Below are 15223 nucleotides of genomic sequence, written 5' to 3' on the forward strand. Positions count from 1 at the left end.
CCCCCCTCCCCCAGACGGCCCAGAGTTCAAGGCCAAGGTTGCTGGGGAGGGGCTGCTTGTTTTATTCACCCAGGAGCCTCCGCCCCCACCCCCCCATCCTGGGTGCTCCTCCTCTGCTTAGCTGTCCGCTGTCAATCACCCGTTCTCCCCGCCCCCCCCCATTGTGGTTTTTTTCTCTCAATAGAAAAGTCGGGAGTCACCCCATTCATCCCCATATTTGTCCCTCTCATAATTTCTCCCCATCCCAGGAGGAGCTCTCAGGCCTGGGGTGGGGCCCCGGGTGGGCGCGGGGGCGATTCAACCTGTGTGCTGCGAAGGACGCAACTTCCTCTTGAACAGTGTGCTGTTGTAAACATATTTGAAAACTATTATCAATAAAGTTTTGTTTAAAAAAAAAGTGTCGCTGGTGTTCCTGACTTCGGTCACCCACCCACACACCCCCAGGGGGTTGGAAAGGGAATTTCGGACCCCAGCGTCCAGGCTGATCAGCACCTGGCCTGGAGTCCTTGTAAGACCGGGTTTAGCTGGAATTCTGCCACTCTCCCCGCCCCGCAGGAGAAGGGGGCGCCAAACTGCCCTCTGACCCCAGATTAGGGTCCCCGCATTCTGAGGCGCGCCCCCTCTGCGTCCAACCAGAGGCCGAAAGGGCGGGCGCTCTAGGGAGAAGCTGGGGCCGGCGCGCCGGGAGGCCGAGCGGCGGCGGGGGCGGCCCTGGTAGGGGGGTATGGGGTGGGGGTGACGGTGCGCGCCCCCCTTCCCGCATCCTCCCCGCGGAGCCAAGCGCGCCCAAGGGGCGCGGAGGCGTCGGTGGTCCGAGGATTCCCGCAGCGCCGGCAGAGCGCGGTGGCCCGAACCACGGGCGGCGAGTTCCCGGTAAGTGCGGTCCCGAGAGCGGAGCGCGCCGGGGAGGCGTGGAGAGGGGGGCTGGGCGCCGGGGACGTCTGGGTCCCGCGCCCAATGGCTGGAGGGCGGCCGAGCACCGCCCGCCCGCCCCGCCCGCCCCCTCTCCCCTCCCCCAGGCGCTCCCCTCCCCCTCCCCCTCCCCCGCCCGCCGCTTTCCCCCGCCCCCGCCCCGGCGCCAACTCCGCGGCGCCTCCTTAAAAAGCGCGCGGGAGTTGTAAGGGGGGGCCGGAGCGAGCCAGAGTGAGCGAGAGCGCAGGGTAAAGGGGGCGGGCGGGGGGCCCGGGCTCCACCTTAAAAGCGGGCGCGTGGGGGTGGGAGGGAGGAAGGCGGGCGGCGGGGAGGAGGGAGGGAGGGAAGGAAGGGGGGCCGGAGTGTCCCGGGCGCAGGGCGCGCGTGCGGCGGCGGCGGCGGGGAGGGGCCGGCCGCGCCGCGCTCCCCTCCTCCCTCCTCGCATCCCCGGCCCCGCGCGCGCCCAGCAGAAGCGGGTCTGTGTGTGCGTGCGTGCGAGTGAGTGAGTGTGTGCATATATTTTTCTCTCTTTTCTTTCTCTCTCACTGTTTTTTCTCTCTCTCTCTCTCGCTCCCTCTCTCTCGTTCTTTTTTTTTTTTTTGCAAAGAAACAGCAGCGCCGCCGCCGCTCCGCCGAGGCGCTGCGCCCCCCGGGGGGGGGAGGCGGAGGAGGCGGGCAGCGGCGGAGGGAGGGGAGCCGGGGAGGGGGGCGCCGCGCTGGGAGGGAGGCAGCGCGCACGGTGCAGCCGGGCCGGGCGGGAGGCATGGCGGGGCCCCCGGCCCTACCCCCGCCGGAGACGGCGGCGGCCGCCACCACGGCGGCCGCTGCCTCGTCGTCCGCCGCTTCCCCGCACTACCAAGAGTGGATCCTGGACACCATCGACTCGCTGCGCTCGCGCAAGGCGCGGCCGGACCTGGAGCGCATCTGCCGGATGGTGCGGCGGCGGCACGGCCCGGAGCCGGAGCGCACGCGCGCCGAGCTCGAGAAACTGATCCAGCAGCGCGCCGTGCTCCGGGTCAGCTACAAGGGGAGCATCTCGTACCGCAACGCGGCGCGCGTCCAGCCGCCCCGGCGCGGAGCCACCCCGCCGGCCCCGCCGCGCGCCCCCCGCGGGGGCCCCGCTGCCGCCGCCGCCGCGCCGCCGCCCACGCCCGCCCCGCCGCCACCGCCCGCGCCCGTCGCCGCCGCCGCCCCGGCCCGGGCGCCCCGCGCGGCCGCCGCTGCCGCCGCCACAGCGCCCCCCTCGCCCGGCCCCGCGCAGCCGGGCCCCCGCGCGCAGCGGGCCGCGCCCCTGGCCGCGCCGCCACCCGCGCCCGCTGCTCCTCCGGCAGTGGCGCCCCCGGCCGGCCCGCGCCGCGCCCCCCCGCCCGCCGTCGCCGCCCGGGAGCCGCCGCTGCCGCCGCCGCCACAGCCGCCGGCGCCGCCACAGCAGCAGCAGCCGCCGCCGCCGCAGCCACAGCAGCCGCCGGAGGGGGGCGCGGCGCGAGCCGGCGGCCCGGCGCGGCCCGTGAGCCTGCGGGAAGTCGTGCGCTACCTCGGGGGCAGCGGCGGCGCCGGCGGCCGCTTAACCCGCGGCCGCGTGCAGGGGCTGCTAGAGGAGGAGGCGGCGGCGCGGGGCCGCCTGGAGCGCACCCGCCTCGGAGCGCTCGCGCTGCCCCGCGGGGACAGGCCCGGGCGGGCACCATCGGCTGCCAGCGCCCGCGCGTCGCGGAGCAAGGTGAGCGCGCCGCGGAGGGGGGCGCCGCGCGGTGGGCAGGTGCGGGCGAAGTTGGTAGCAGGGCGCGAATCCCGGGAGGAACCGGGCCGCAGGCGGCCGGGGCTTTGCGCTTCTTCCCTGCGGGCTCGGCGGGTGGTGACCTTGGCAAGTGACTTGATCTTCCCCAGCCTCAGTTTCCTCTGCTGTAAAACGCGACTTAATAACAGTAGCGACTCCTTGGGGTTGTTGAGCGAGTTTAGTGAGATTTGGCTACTGAGGGCTTTATTAACACAGAGCTTGGCATGGAGTGAATGTGTAAAAGTTAGTCCGTGTTGATATTAAAGGTGGTAGTGAGGCACACCACTTGGTCCTGGATCCCAGGAATTGGGCCCAGGGCCAGAACAGCTACTAAACTTGCGTGCCTCTCTCCCTTGCACCAGAGAGGTGGAGAAGAGCGAGTGCTTGAAAAGGAAGAGGAGGATGAAGATGATGAAGATGAAGATGATGAAGACGAAGTGTCTGAGGGCTCCGAGGTGCCCGAGGGTGACCGTCCTGCAGGTGCCCAGCACCAGCAGCTTAATGGCGAGCGGGGCCCTCAGAGTGCCAAGGAGAGGGTCAAGGAGTGGACACCCTGTGGACCCCACCAGGGCCAGGATGAAGGGCGGGGGCCGGCACCAGGCAGTGGCACCCGACAGGTGTTCTCCATGGCCGCCATGAATAAGGAAGGGGGATCAGGTAAGGACCTCTCTGGGTGGGGGAGGGTGCCTGGTGGGAAGGAACCGAGCCCCAAGACAAAACCACAGGCATATGCTTTTTATTTCCCAGCCTCTGCTGCCACTGGGCCAGACTCCCCATCCCCCGTGCCTTTGCCCCCAGGAAAACCAGCCCTACCTGGGGCTGATGGGACCCCCTTTGGCTGTCCGTAAGTTGGGGTGTTTGAGACACAGGGGTGCCGCCCGGGTGTGTATAACAGAACTAGAGGAGCATCACTGCTCACTGGTTCCCTCTGTTCCAACACAGTTCTGGGCGCAAGGAGAAGCCGGCTGATCCTGTGGAGTGGACGGTGACAGATGTGGTAGAGTACTTCACCGAGGCCGGCTTCCCCGAGCAGGCAACAGCTTTCCAAGAGCAGGTGAGTTCCTGACCCTCAGCTTAGCCCCAGCGTTCCAAGGCCTTAGTGGGGGGTGTCCTCTGACCCTGCTCGCTCGCTCTCTCTTTCTCTCTCTCTCTCTCTCTCTCTCTCTGTCCCACCCAGGAAATCGATGGCAAGTCTTTGCTGCTCATGCAGCGCACAGATGTGCTGACCGGCCTGTCCATCCGCCTCGGCCCAGCCCTGAAAATCTACGAGCACCACATCAAGGTGCTGCAGCAAGGCCACTTTGAGGATGACGACCCCGATGGCTTTCTAGGCTGAGCTCCAAGCCTCACCCCTGCCCCAACCCATTCCAGTCCCATCTTACCCAAGACCCCCAGAGTCCGGGAGCTGGTCGGGGACACCCTCAGCCCTCATAACAGATTCCAGTGAGGGGGCATTCCTACTCATCTTTTCCCTGTGTCTCCCCAACACACACACCTCTGGCCCCCAGCACATCCTGTACTCCATGATAGAGGAGTGTGGGGTGGGACAGGGCCTACTCATTTCACCCCAGGAGGCCAACCCTCCCCCCTCACCCAGTCTAGGACATTTTTGGAAAAATAAAATGGGGGCTTCCCATCTTCCCTAGATCCTCTTCAGTTCAGCCAGATGTTTCCTATATAAATGTTTTATTCTGTCTGTTCATTTTGGTGGGTGGCCGTTCCTCCCTCCCCCACCACCCAGGCCCCTTCCCAGTCTGTCCCTGGCCTCCAGCCCCTGGGAGCAGCTGGGAGGGGGGTCCCTGGATCTTCCCTACCCCTCCCATTTCTTTCTGTTCATTGTCGCTCCAGCTGGCTGTATTGCTTTTTAATATTGCACCGAAGGTTTTTTAAATAAAATTTTAAAAAAAGAGAGAAGAAAAACATGCCACAGCGTCCATTTTATGAATGTAGTCGGGGAGGTGAAGATCCACACCAGCCTCCTGGGAGTCTTGGGTTAGGACAGAATTGTTTGAGGAGGGAGACAGGTAGTAAATGGGGCTGCCCCACAGCCAGCTAACTGCTCCAGGAGGACAGGAATATTTGCTTCTTCTGCCATCTCCCCATTCCCAGAACATCGCCTGGGCACACAGTAGGTGCTCAAATATTTGTTAAGTGACTAGCAGTTAACTCTGGGCTTTACGGGCATTCTCTGGGTTCTCACCACAGCCCCATGAGGCAGGGCTCGTGAAAAATCCACTTTACAGACGTGGCAGCTGGCTCATCACAGCAAAGATGCTTGCTCAGGGTCACGCAGGGTGCAGCTCGACACCTGTCTGAGTTCTTTACCCAGAGTCTTTAAGTATAATTAATGTGTTTGGCTTCATAGCTCTATTATCTGACAACCTTTGCATGTTACAAAGAATCCAGCCTACAATTGTTGCGGGCAGGGGTCTGTTTTGGGCCCATTGGTAGGGTCTCCAGGCCTCCTGGTCCTCTCCATAAAAGGGGCAGAAAGGACTGGGCCGTCAGATGAGATCATGGGATGGGAAAATTTTTCCAAGTGAAAATTTTTATTATTGTTAGTAACAACCACTACATCACAAGCGCTACTAAGTTCTAATGCAGTTTCTCAACTCCACTAGTTTTTTTAAAAAAATATACAGATTCCGTGTCCTGGGAGTCAGAGACTCAGCGAGTGGGGCGGGGCCATCCTCGTTTTCTATACCTGCAACCCCGGGGTTTGGACGCTCGGTAGAGACCCCTCCTCCCTAGGAAACCGCCTCAGAGAGTCAAATGCGCTGGCCCCGGGCCGCACCCCCAGGACACTGCCGCTCCAGCAGCGGCCCAGGTCGCCTCCCCCGGCGCGTACCCCACGGCCAGGTTCCGGGAGCGCGCGTGTGCGCGGGGCGCCGCGGCCGGGCCGCGCAGCGCGAGCCGAAGCGGCTCGCCCCTCCTGCGTGTTGAAATTCAAATGAACTGAACTCCCTCCACGCCGCGCCGGCAGAGAGGTCGAGGCCCGGGTGAGATGGAGGGGGACGCGCTCCCAGCCAAATCCGAGGTACCCTGGGCGGGGTCGAACCTGCGGCCAATGTGAGCAGCGGAGGCTTAAAGAGCTCTGGTCCCCGCCTCCCGCCGCACGATGGCAACCAGGCGGTGGTTCTTGGGGCCGCTCCCCGCGGGCCCTGGGGAAACGCCGCTCCCGGACGACTTGGAACCTGGGGTACAGCCCTGCGAAGACCCCTCATGGTCGCCTCCCACTGGCCGACCTGGGGACTCACCCCAGGCGGAGCCCGAGGATATCCAGGGGCAGCTGCCCGAGGCCTCCACCTCTACGCCTTTCCCTGAGCCTCTGGCCCCAGGCCCCGGGCCTGCCCCTCCTCGCCTACCCTTGGACACCATGTTCAGCCCCATCAGCGAACAGCTCCGTTACCTGCTCAAGAAGGCAGATGATTTCCAGAGCTACTTGTTCTACAGGTGATGTTGGACGGGGTCCTAGGTTCTACCCATGGATAAGGAGACGGAGGAGGGGATAACAAAATAGGTGACATACACTAGGTTTGAAAACTCAAAAGCATTAGGAGCCAGAGGAGGTAAATGAAGCTAGTGATTAGCAATCCAATTTCGAAGAGTTATGAGGACTGTGTAGAAATTTGGGGTTAGGGAGTGCGGGCTATTATGTGGGCCCTTGGGGTTGCCAGATCGCTAGAACTCTTCTCCCACTTTTTAACCGTTGGCTTAGGTTTTGAACCCTGGGCAGGCAAAACAGAACCTATCTGAGCAAGATTTGGCCTACTGGCTACCAGTTTGAGACCTCAAAGGATAATATGATTCCCAGGCCAAGGGAAAGGGGGCTGTGATTCTCATCTATCAATGTCCTTGGGAATCCCCTGGGAGGTCGTTTAAACCCTAGATTTCTGGGCTTCACCCAGGGAATAGTAAGTCAAAGTCAGTCTTGGGACTCAGGTGTCTGCATTTTAACAAGTGTTTCAAATGTTTTTGATGCTGGTGGTCCTGGAAGATGCTCTGAGAAAGGGCTGACACTGGGGGATTTTGTTCGTAGTGGGGGTCCAGGTCAGGGATACAGGTGGGCAGTGAGTGGAATGGGAGAAATTGGTGGGGGAGCCAGGGACCTCAGGCAAAGGCCCCCTTCTCCCTTCAACAGGGACCGAGTGCAGAAGGAACAGCTGGCGAAGGCCATGCCCACCTTCTTGCAGATGTGTGAGCCCTACTTCCTGTACCTGGAGGCAGCTGCACGGAGTGTGCCCCCCATCTATGGAGCCCTGCAGGAGCTGATCCGAAAGGGGGTGTGTGGAGCAGGTTTCCTAGACCCTCTGCCCCTTTCTTCATCCCTCAGGCCTGGGGGATGAGGAGGACGCTCCTGGCAGGCCAGCTAATCACATTATGCCCCCTCTTCCATGCAGCTGTTGGAGATCTCCCAACAGCTGACTCTGCGCCTGGAACAGCTGGTCCTTATGTATGCATCATTTGGGTTTGTGAACCTGGAGGAGACTGACCCCCTAAGGTAAAAGGTTAGGAGACTGGGATTGGGGTCAGGGGTGGAGGGGTCCAGGGCATACCCTCATTCCCCACTCTCCCATCTCCTGCCAGCATCTCCTGTTTCTTCTGCGGGAGGTTCTCCATCAGTTCTTCCCACGAGGTGTCCATCTTTAGATACTGTGCCCCTGCCGCCTACACCGCCAGCCGCTTCCCCCGATACCTCTATAAGAAGATGCGCTGGAACCTGGAAACCACCCCAGAGTCCAGCAGCCAGGGGCAAGATTCCCGTGTGGATTAGTGAGTCCCCTTATCAGAATCAAAGTCCTCCCCTGTCTATGGAGAATGCCAGTTTGGGCCACTGAACCACCACCATCAAAGTATGGAAAGCCAAGCAGGAAATCAAGGACCTGTGAAAGGTCATCCCCACCTTTAAAAATATATATATGCCCCCATCAAAATAAAAGCCCTCATCTTAAAAGTAGGCTGACAGTGAGAAAAGGCCTCAGTATTGAATCATATCCCTACCTGAAAACTTGAAGGCAACTTCTGATGAGTTTCCACCTTACCTCCAAAATTAAAACCCTCCAACAGAAGTTAGGAAACTACTCACATTTAATTGCTGCCCCTTCCCCTCCCAGCTACTTCCTGTGCTATAGAGATACATGGGAAGACACAGGCAAGAGTCCAACCAACTCATGCCCCCAGATTCAGAAGCTGTGGTCCATCGGCCGATGGGTGCCCCTAGGACCAGCTGAGGATGACCTTTATTCATGGTAGGAGCTAGGGCGATGGCAAGGTGGGCGTGGGGTCTGGAGGGAGGGGCAGAACCCAAAGACCATCTACCTCCTCCAACACTGTTTCCATTGGTAATAATGATAGCATTTTATTGTGCCCTGAAAAGCGCTTTATGCAGACTCGTGTTAACAACCCACTGAGGTCTATACTACTAGCCCCATTTTACAAAGAAGGAAACAGGTGCTCAGAGAGGATAAATTACCTGCCCAAGGACACACAGCTAGCTGAGTAATTGGCCAGGTCAGGGCTACAGTTGTTCAGCCTCCCAGAGCCATTACCCTCTGTGTTTCTCATCAACAAGAAAATCACTTTCCCCCAGGGTTCTTCCCACCCCTAGCTGAAACAAAGCCTCTCTCAGCCACAGCCTCTCACTCAAGGGGAGGGGCTCCCGAGTAGCAGGGGGCGCTCACATCCAGGCCTGTCTCTCCCCGGCCCCCAGGATTTTGTGCCCGCAGCCTCCTGGGGACTACGAGCAGCTGCTGACCATCGGCTTCGAGGAGCCGTCGCACATGCTGGCCACCGACCTGCTGGTGCAGATCCTCACGGGCCAGGCAGGCACGGCCCGGCCCCCGAGCGCCGCCGGGCCCGCGGCGTGGGCCGCGCAGGAGTCTTGAACCTGGAGAGAGGGTGGGAGTTGGAGCTTGACAGTTCCAAACTCCAGGAGAGGGAGTAGTGGAGGGGCTCACTCGTTCTCCTAGTGCAGCTCCGCCTCGCCTTCCAAGGGGCCAGGCCGAGCTAGCCCGTCCGCACTGGGTCCGGCCCGGCCGCGGGGCCCTGTAGGTGGACACACCGGTTTTATGTTAAATAAAAGAAAGAAAGAGGTCACAGGCTCAGCGTCCGCTCGGATCGCCGCTCCCCTCCCCTTGGAGAGAGGGGGACCCCGCCCGCTCGCGCGGCCTTCTGGGAAATGTAGTCTCTGGAAACAAAACCATAGTCCACCGACTGGCGGACGGAAGCTCAGAGCATGCGCAGAGGCGCGCATGAAGCAAAAAGGGAAGTAGCTGCTCCTGTCAACAACCGGAACCCAGAAAGCCGCAAGTTTCGGGTAGCCGGGAAATTCAACGCCCACTGTGGGAAGGGACGCAGAGCCACGCCCACTCTTATGTTTTGACCCGGAAATTATTTCCCTGTACCGAAAAAGACTATATTTCCCAACGTGCCCCGGGAAAGGGCCAGCCATCAGTTTCCTAAGAGCCGAGGTTAGATCTTTACTTCCAGCTTTTGGGTCTTGTCTTGTGCAGGTCGCTGTATCCCCTGGGTGTCCGGGGCGCGGGCTGGGTGGGAGAGCCGGGAGGCAATCCAACTTAGGGTCGCTAAGCCTCACCCCAACCTTGGACTGGAGAGAAGACACGGGTTGAGAGGTGAACTCTCCTGCCAAGAGCTACGGCGACCAAGTGGCGGAGCCTGGACCTGAGCTGGGTTCTTCTGATAGCAACTGGTCACTTGCGAGGGGAGGGGTGTCCTTGCTGACCCGGCTGTCACTCAGCTGCGAGCTACCCCCCTTTAAACTAAGGGACACCTTTTGGTACCCCCTAGCATTTTCAGAGTGGGAGGAGAGACTTGGAGCCCTGCTTCATGGAGCAAAACACTCGCTTACCTAATAGTCCCTGGTACATAGTATTATCATAAGTATTATGATTATCCCAGTTTACAAATGACAAAAATGAACGTGAGAGGTGAAATAAATCAGGATTGGACCAAAACCCTTGTTCATTCGGGGTGGGATTGGAGGCTTCTGGTGACAGTTTCTGACTGCATTAAGGATTTTTTAGTCCACGACCCAGGTCTGAACGGGTCCAAAGGGGTTCTGAAGTTCCCTGACACGGATTTGAGGCGCCCCCACCACCACTGTTTAGCCCAGTCCAGTAGAAATTTAAAATGAGCCACAAATGCGAGTCACATATGTAATTTCAAATTTTCTAGTAGCCACATTAGAAAAATAAAGAGGTCAGAATTTTAGTGATATTTTTATTTAACTTCATATATCCAAGATATTATTCCAACGTATAATCAATGTAAGAAATTATTAATGAGATATCCCTCTTTTTTTGTACTAGGTTTTTAAAATCTTTTGTGTACTTTACACTTAAAGCACATCTCAATTTGGACTAGCGACATGCAGATTTAATCTATCTCCCTTAAGACAAATCCACAAGTCACTTAAAACTAGATTTCTGGTGGGTGGTGACAACACTGGGAGAGGAAGGAAACAGGTTTAATTTCTTGGGTCCTGTCTACACCCATGATTCTCTAACTTTAGAATCATGTGGAGGGTTTGGTCATTAAGTCTGGGATGGAGGCCAAGAATGTGTGTTTCTTACAAGTTCCCAAGTGATGCTGACGTTGCTCGTCCAGATACCACACTTTGAGAAATGCTAGCCTACATCGACCTCATGGCTCTCAAACTTGGCTCCATGTTAGAAGCACCTGGGGAGCTTTACTGATGCCAAGGCCTCTATCAGATTCTGATTTATTTGGCATAAGGGTGCCTCTGGTAATTTTAATATGCAAGAAAGTTCGAGAACCCAGGTCTACACTTAAGCAGTTCTGTCAACTCTACATACTTAATTCTTAGCTCCCCTGCCAGGGATTAAGAACAGGTTCTTGGCGTTTCCATTTTCCACTTTGACAGTGCTGGCTCTTTCCTGCTTTTCTCTCCGTACCTCCCAGAGTCACGGTCAACCATGTGTTCAGTGTGCTGATGATGGGGTCAGGGGTGGGTCCTTGGGCTGAGCTACTGTTGGGGTGCAATGCTGTGTGACCTAGACCCAGGGCATACAGAATTGGACAAATCCAGGAGTTTAAACAATGATTCTAAAAGTCTTTTCTGGGTCTCAGCGCACCTCTAAGAAGCTGATACACTAAAACCGCAGGATATACTGCACAGATGCAGTCTTACAGCTTATCTTGAATCCCATCCAGGGGAGCCTTGGACCCCTTGTCTTGGGACAGAGGGAAATTAAGGAGGGCTTGCCAACTGACAGCCATAAGCCCTACTGCAAACAGGTGTTCCTTGCTGTCCCCTCCTGCCCCCCACCAATTAAAGTTTTCTAAATAGTCACAATTAAAGTTTGGTAGATTTCTCTTTTAAAGGCTGGGTTTCCAGTTGCTTTGGGGGTGTTTTTGTTTGTTTGTTTTTTGTTTTTTATTTTTTTGGCTGCACCATGGGGCTTGTGGGATCTTGGTTCCCAGACCAGGGACTGAACGCAGGCCTTGGGCAGTGAAAGCACAGAATCTTAACCACCGGACCACCAGGGAATTCCCTCCAGTTGCTTTTGGAAAGCAGAAGCTTGACACCACTAAGCTCACTCATAGCACTGGTGATATGGAAGAACACCTACCTGCCTGTTGAAATGAGGCATTTGTTTTACAGCACACCCTGTCTCTCTCTTAATATCTGCCTAAGGTCTGTAGGCATGTGAGGTTTGCAATTGCTAGGCAGATTATAAATGGCCTTGCATGCCCTACTAAGGAGCTTGAACCAATACCACTCCTTTTTTTTTGTAGCCATTGTTTATGTCCCCAGGGCGGGAACAACCTCTTATCACCTCTGTCTAGCCAGCACCCTGCGCGGGCATGTCGTTCGTTTGGCACCAATAAATGTTGACGAAATCTGGAAAGGGTGGGCATGAGTTCGTTTGTCCCAACGCCGCAGTTCGCGCCCGCGTCGCCAGGGGGCACTAGGACCCCGGCCGGGCAGGGGGAGATATGCGGCCCTGGAACAGGGAGATAGGGGACATTCTGCATTCCAGCCGGCGCCTCCGGCGACTTTCTCAAGCCTAGCTCCTCTCGCCGCGCTCCCGCCCCACCCCACCGCAGACGAAGAGGACCCAGAAGAAAACAGCCTGCACTGCCCAGAAAGAAGGGGCTTTATTGGGGAGTGGGGACAGCCGAGGAGGTGACCCCCCCTATCTAACAGTCAAGGCCGGAAGGAGAGGATAGTTCCGTTTGCAGTTAGGTGGAGAAGAGCGGGGCAGTTTTACTGGCGGGGCTGTTGATGGTGGTGTTTCCCAGTTGGGACTAACAGTCTTATAGAAGATTCTGGTCAATTTCACAAAGTCAGGTTCGAGGAGGGGCTGATCGATTGCGTCTTTCCTGGCTCAGACCTGTAGCCCCTCTCCAGGCCTTCCACCGATCCGGAGGGCACTCCTGGGCGCCCCTGCCTGGGTCCTCTGACGGGCATGTTACCTTCGTCCGGGGACCCCAGCCGGCTCGAACCTCAAGGCTTCCGCTCCTCCTGGAGAGAGGGGCCAGACCGAAGGCATGCCTCGGGGGCCCGCGCACCGCGAGTGGGGACACCCAGGCGCCGGGTGGGGCAGTTTGGGCCCCAGGACCACCGCCTCCTCGACACCCGTGGGCCACGTCCGGGACTTTGGGTCCTAGCGCAGAGTGACTTCCCAGGGGGTCCTTTCCCCAGCCCAGCGTTCTCGCACGCAGAGGGTTGGGGTGTGGGGCAGCGACAAACGCCTGAGGCAGGAGGGGAAAGGGGTTCCCACCTGCTCCAGACCGTTCTCCGAAGCCTTTCTGCGGGGAGGCCAGATCACCGCCAGCTTTCCGTCGCCCCTGCTCGCTGCGGGGGAAGGGGCGCTCAGCCGAGATTGCCCCTCCTCTCACCAGCTGGAGGCGGCCAGGACGAAGGAGAGCGGCCGCGCCCCTTAAACACACACAGGCGTTCACCCCCCTCCTCCCCATGGAGGCCTCCATCATGAGGGAGGAGGGAGGAACCCGAGGGAGGAGGGAGGCAAACAAACCCAGGGTGGGGAGGTAGGAACCCGAAAATTCAGAGGGAGGATCCAGGTGTGCCAGAACCCAGGGAGGGTTCCCTGGAACCCGACAAAGACATCTGGAATCCTCCTCCCTTCCCCCACCACGAGCCTAGGGGGGGTGGATCTGGGAGTCCGACGGGGGGCGGGGGTGTGGAGCATAGGGATGGGCAGCCCAGAAGGAGTGAGTTGAGAGGGGCCCGAGGAGTCTGGGAGCCAGGAAGGGGGACCCTGAGGATCAGAGGGCCACTGGAGTTGGGCAGTCGGTGAGAGAGGCTGGAGCCCTGGGAATTCCCAGCGTAGGGGCGCCAGTGGCTTACCAGTTAGGCTGGGCGCGGGCTCCTTGAACTCGGCGGTGCCGTAGACGCTGAGGCGCTGGCGCTGCAGTTCCCGCTCGCGCTCATTCACCTCGCGCACCTCCTGCTCCAGCAGCGATGGTGCGATGGGCGGCGGGGCGCGGGCCAGCACCGGGCACCGGCTCTGCACGACTGAACGTGGCCGGCCTCCGGGCTCAGGCAGCCGCTGCGGGTCCGCGCTGCCCTCCGCCGCCGGCGAGGAGCCGCACCCGCCAGCAGCCTCGAAGAAGCGCTTGAGCTCGCCCAGCGGCTGAGGCGGCTGCCGGGCGCGCTGCTTTGGGACCTCGGGGCGCGCTAGCGCCGCCTGCCGATGGGCCTCCCGCTCGATGTCTCGCTGCATCTGCGCACCCGCCCGAGCGCGCTCCAAGGCGCGCGGGAGCGCGGAGCCGGGGCCCGGCAGGGTGAGCACCGGCCGCACACGCAGTTCGACGAGTTCGCGGCCCGCGCGACCTGGGCTCAGGCCCCGGCTCCGGCGCAGGCTCTCCTCGCGTTCGCAGCTGCGGCGGATTTCGCGCTCGATGGGCGTCTCCATGAGCGGCTCCTCTGGGGGCTGTTGTGGGGTCTCGGAGCGCAGTAGAAAACGCAGCTGGGGGGATTCCGAGTTTGACTCAGAGGAGGTTTCCGGACCTTGAGAGGGACACTGCTCCAAGAGCCCCGCGCCTCGCGCTTCACACGGTTCAGCGTCGTCGCTGCCTCGCCCAGGACTCTCAAAGCCCTCAGCTGCGGTCGGTCCAGGGCGCTCTGCCTCCTGCCCCGCTGATGGCCCGAGGACTTCGCTCTCTTGCTCGGGGGTCTCGGCGCCCTGGTCTGGGGAGGGCACGGGGACCTCGCCGCCTGGCCTGGGGACCTCGGTATCCTGCTCTGCGGCAGGCCCGGGGATTTCTCTGTCTAACCCGGGGGGCTCAGGGCCCCGCGCTTCGGACGACCCCAGGGCTCCGCTCTCCGGCCCGGGGGCCTCGGTGTCCAGGGTTGGGAGCAGCTGGGAAGCCTTAGCTCCCAGCGCTGGAGTTTTGATGCCCAGAGCTGGGACACACTGCCCTGCGCGGCACCTGTGGCTGCAGTCGCCGTCCGCGGGTTCCAAGGCGTAGCCTGCACCGGCCGCTTCTCTGACCCGCCCCTGGCCTCCAAGAACTGTCCCCGTGGGCAGGGCCGGGCAACGCCCCCTGCACCTGCAGGCAGGACTCCGGGCTCCGCCCTGGCCCCGCCCTCGAGACGGGGGCGCCTCAGCTGGGCGCTGGATTTCTTCCACTAGCACGCCTCAAGTCAGCTCAGGGCATTGGCCCTTTTAGAAGAGGACTTCCCTAGACCTAGCCCGCTACCTGGGACGCCAGTCTGGGTGCAGTGTTCACTCAGGGGGCGCCACCCTGGAACCTTTTCGGCCTCACGTCCCCGGCATTGCCAGGAGGCTTGGCCCTAGCTGCACGCCTGGCTGGGCCTCTGAACAACTGTCCTCTGGTGGGGTGTCCCCCGAAGCCATCTTTCCGGGGCCTTGCCTGTCCCGCGCAGCAGCAACGCCCACGGCCTCTGGGCTGTCCTTCCACCTTCCACCCCTGCAGCGCACAGCTCGGGCTGCAGGGGGCGCCAGGAACCGCCTCACCGCCCGCCCCAGTCTCCCTCCCAGTGCCTGGGTTCAGCAAGGTTCCGAGCGGTGAGCCAGCGCCCGCGCCAAGCCCAGAAGGCACTTCCCCTCACCCCCTCCAGGAAAAGTCCGCGAGGCGTCCATCGCCAAGTGCACTCCCAGATTGAGGGACGAGGGAGGGACGCACACACAGAACGCCCAGGGCTCAGCAGAGCGGCTGAGGTTTGAAAGGCGGTCACCTTGAGCCCAGGCGACTGGGAAGGCTCAGAGAGGTATCCAGGCTTGCGGGAGGAAGTAGCTCCCTGCAGCTGGGGCCAGATTGTAGCGTTCAAGGCCAGGATCGATGCCGGGAGCAGGCGACCTACTCCCAGGGACATTTTCCACTCTCTTCCCCTGGGCTCTCTCCAAAACCTGCCTCCACCCCCCACCATTTTGGGGTGACCAGTAAGAAAGATACAGTTACCTAAAGAAAGTGGGGCGGGGCTACACAGCCTCAGGAGCCCCAATAATCCCCCAACTCTCTGCCTACCCTGGTGACTCCCCTTTCTGTCCACCCTCCCACTCTACT

General features: G+C 60.3%; 3 protein-coding genes across 6 annotated transcripts; 2 read left to right on the forward strand and 1 right to left on the reverse strand.

Annotated features, from left to right (window-relative positions):
• Positions 1-1252: 1252 nt before the first annotated feature.
• SAMD1 (sterile alpha motif domain containing 1) lies at positions 1253-4606 on the forward strand. The gene is made up of 5 exons (XM_082455216.1): positions 1253-2629; positions 3049-3343; positions 3434-3530; positions 3629-3740; positions 3864-4606. The coding sequence occupies exons 1-5, from the start codon at positions 1676-1678 to the stop codon at positions 4020-4022; spliced, it is 1617 nt and encodes a 538-aa protein (XP_082311342.1). The 5' UTR covers positions 1253-1675; the 3' UTR covers positions 4023-4606.
• Positions 4607-4692: 86 nt separating this feature from the next.
• LOC309657569 (UPF0575 protein C19orf67 homolog) lies at positions 4693-9077 on the forward strand. Its single transcript, XM_082455218.1, has 6 exons — positions 4693-6139; positions 6828-6969; positions 7087-7187; positions 7274-7459; positions 7801-7935; positions 8397-9077. The coding sequence occupies exons 1-6, from the start codon at positions 5805-5807 to the stop codon at positions 8569-8571; spliced, it is 1074 nt and encodes a 357-aa protein (XP_082311344.1). The 5' UTR covers positions 4693-5804; the 3' UTR covers positions 8572-9077.
• Positions 9078-11808: 2731 nt separating this feature from the next.
• MISP3 (MISP family member 3) lies at positions 11809-14312 on the reverse strand. Of its 4 annotated transcripts, none has more exons than XR_014261850.1 (3): positions 13041-14312; positions 12454-12574; positions 11809-12194 (listed from the first exon to the last, which is right to left on the reverse strand). XR_014261850.1 is itself a non-coding variant. In XM_082455220.1 (3 exons), exons 1-3 carry the CDS (start codon positions 13606-13608, stop codon positions 12177-12179), a joined length of 660 nt encoding a protein of 219 aa, XP_082311346.1. In that variant the 5' UTR covers positions 13609-14288; the 3' UTR covers positions 11809-12176. The 4 variants fall into 4 exon arrangements, 2 of the variants coding, with proteins under 2 accessions (XP_082311346.1, XP_082311345.1); XM_082455220.1 differs by having other exon boundaries at positions 12454-12527; positions 13041-14288; XR_014261851.1 differs by having other exon boundaries at positions 12166-12194; positions 12454-12611; positions 13041-14310.
• Between the last annotated feature and the right edge of the window lie 911 nt (positions 14313-15223).

Source organism: Balaenoptera physalus (assembly GCF_965194825.1).
Source record: "Balaenoptera physalus genome assembly, chromosome: 3".
In the NCBI taxonomy this organism is placed as follows: Eukaryota; Metazoa; Chordata; class Mammalia; order Artiodactyla; family Balaenopteridae; genus Balaenoptera; species Balaenoptera physalus.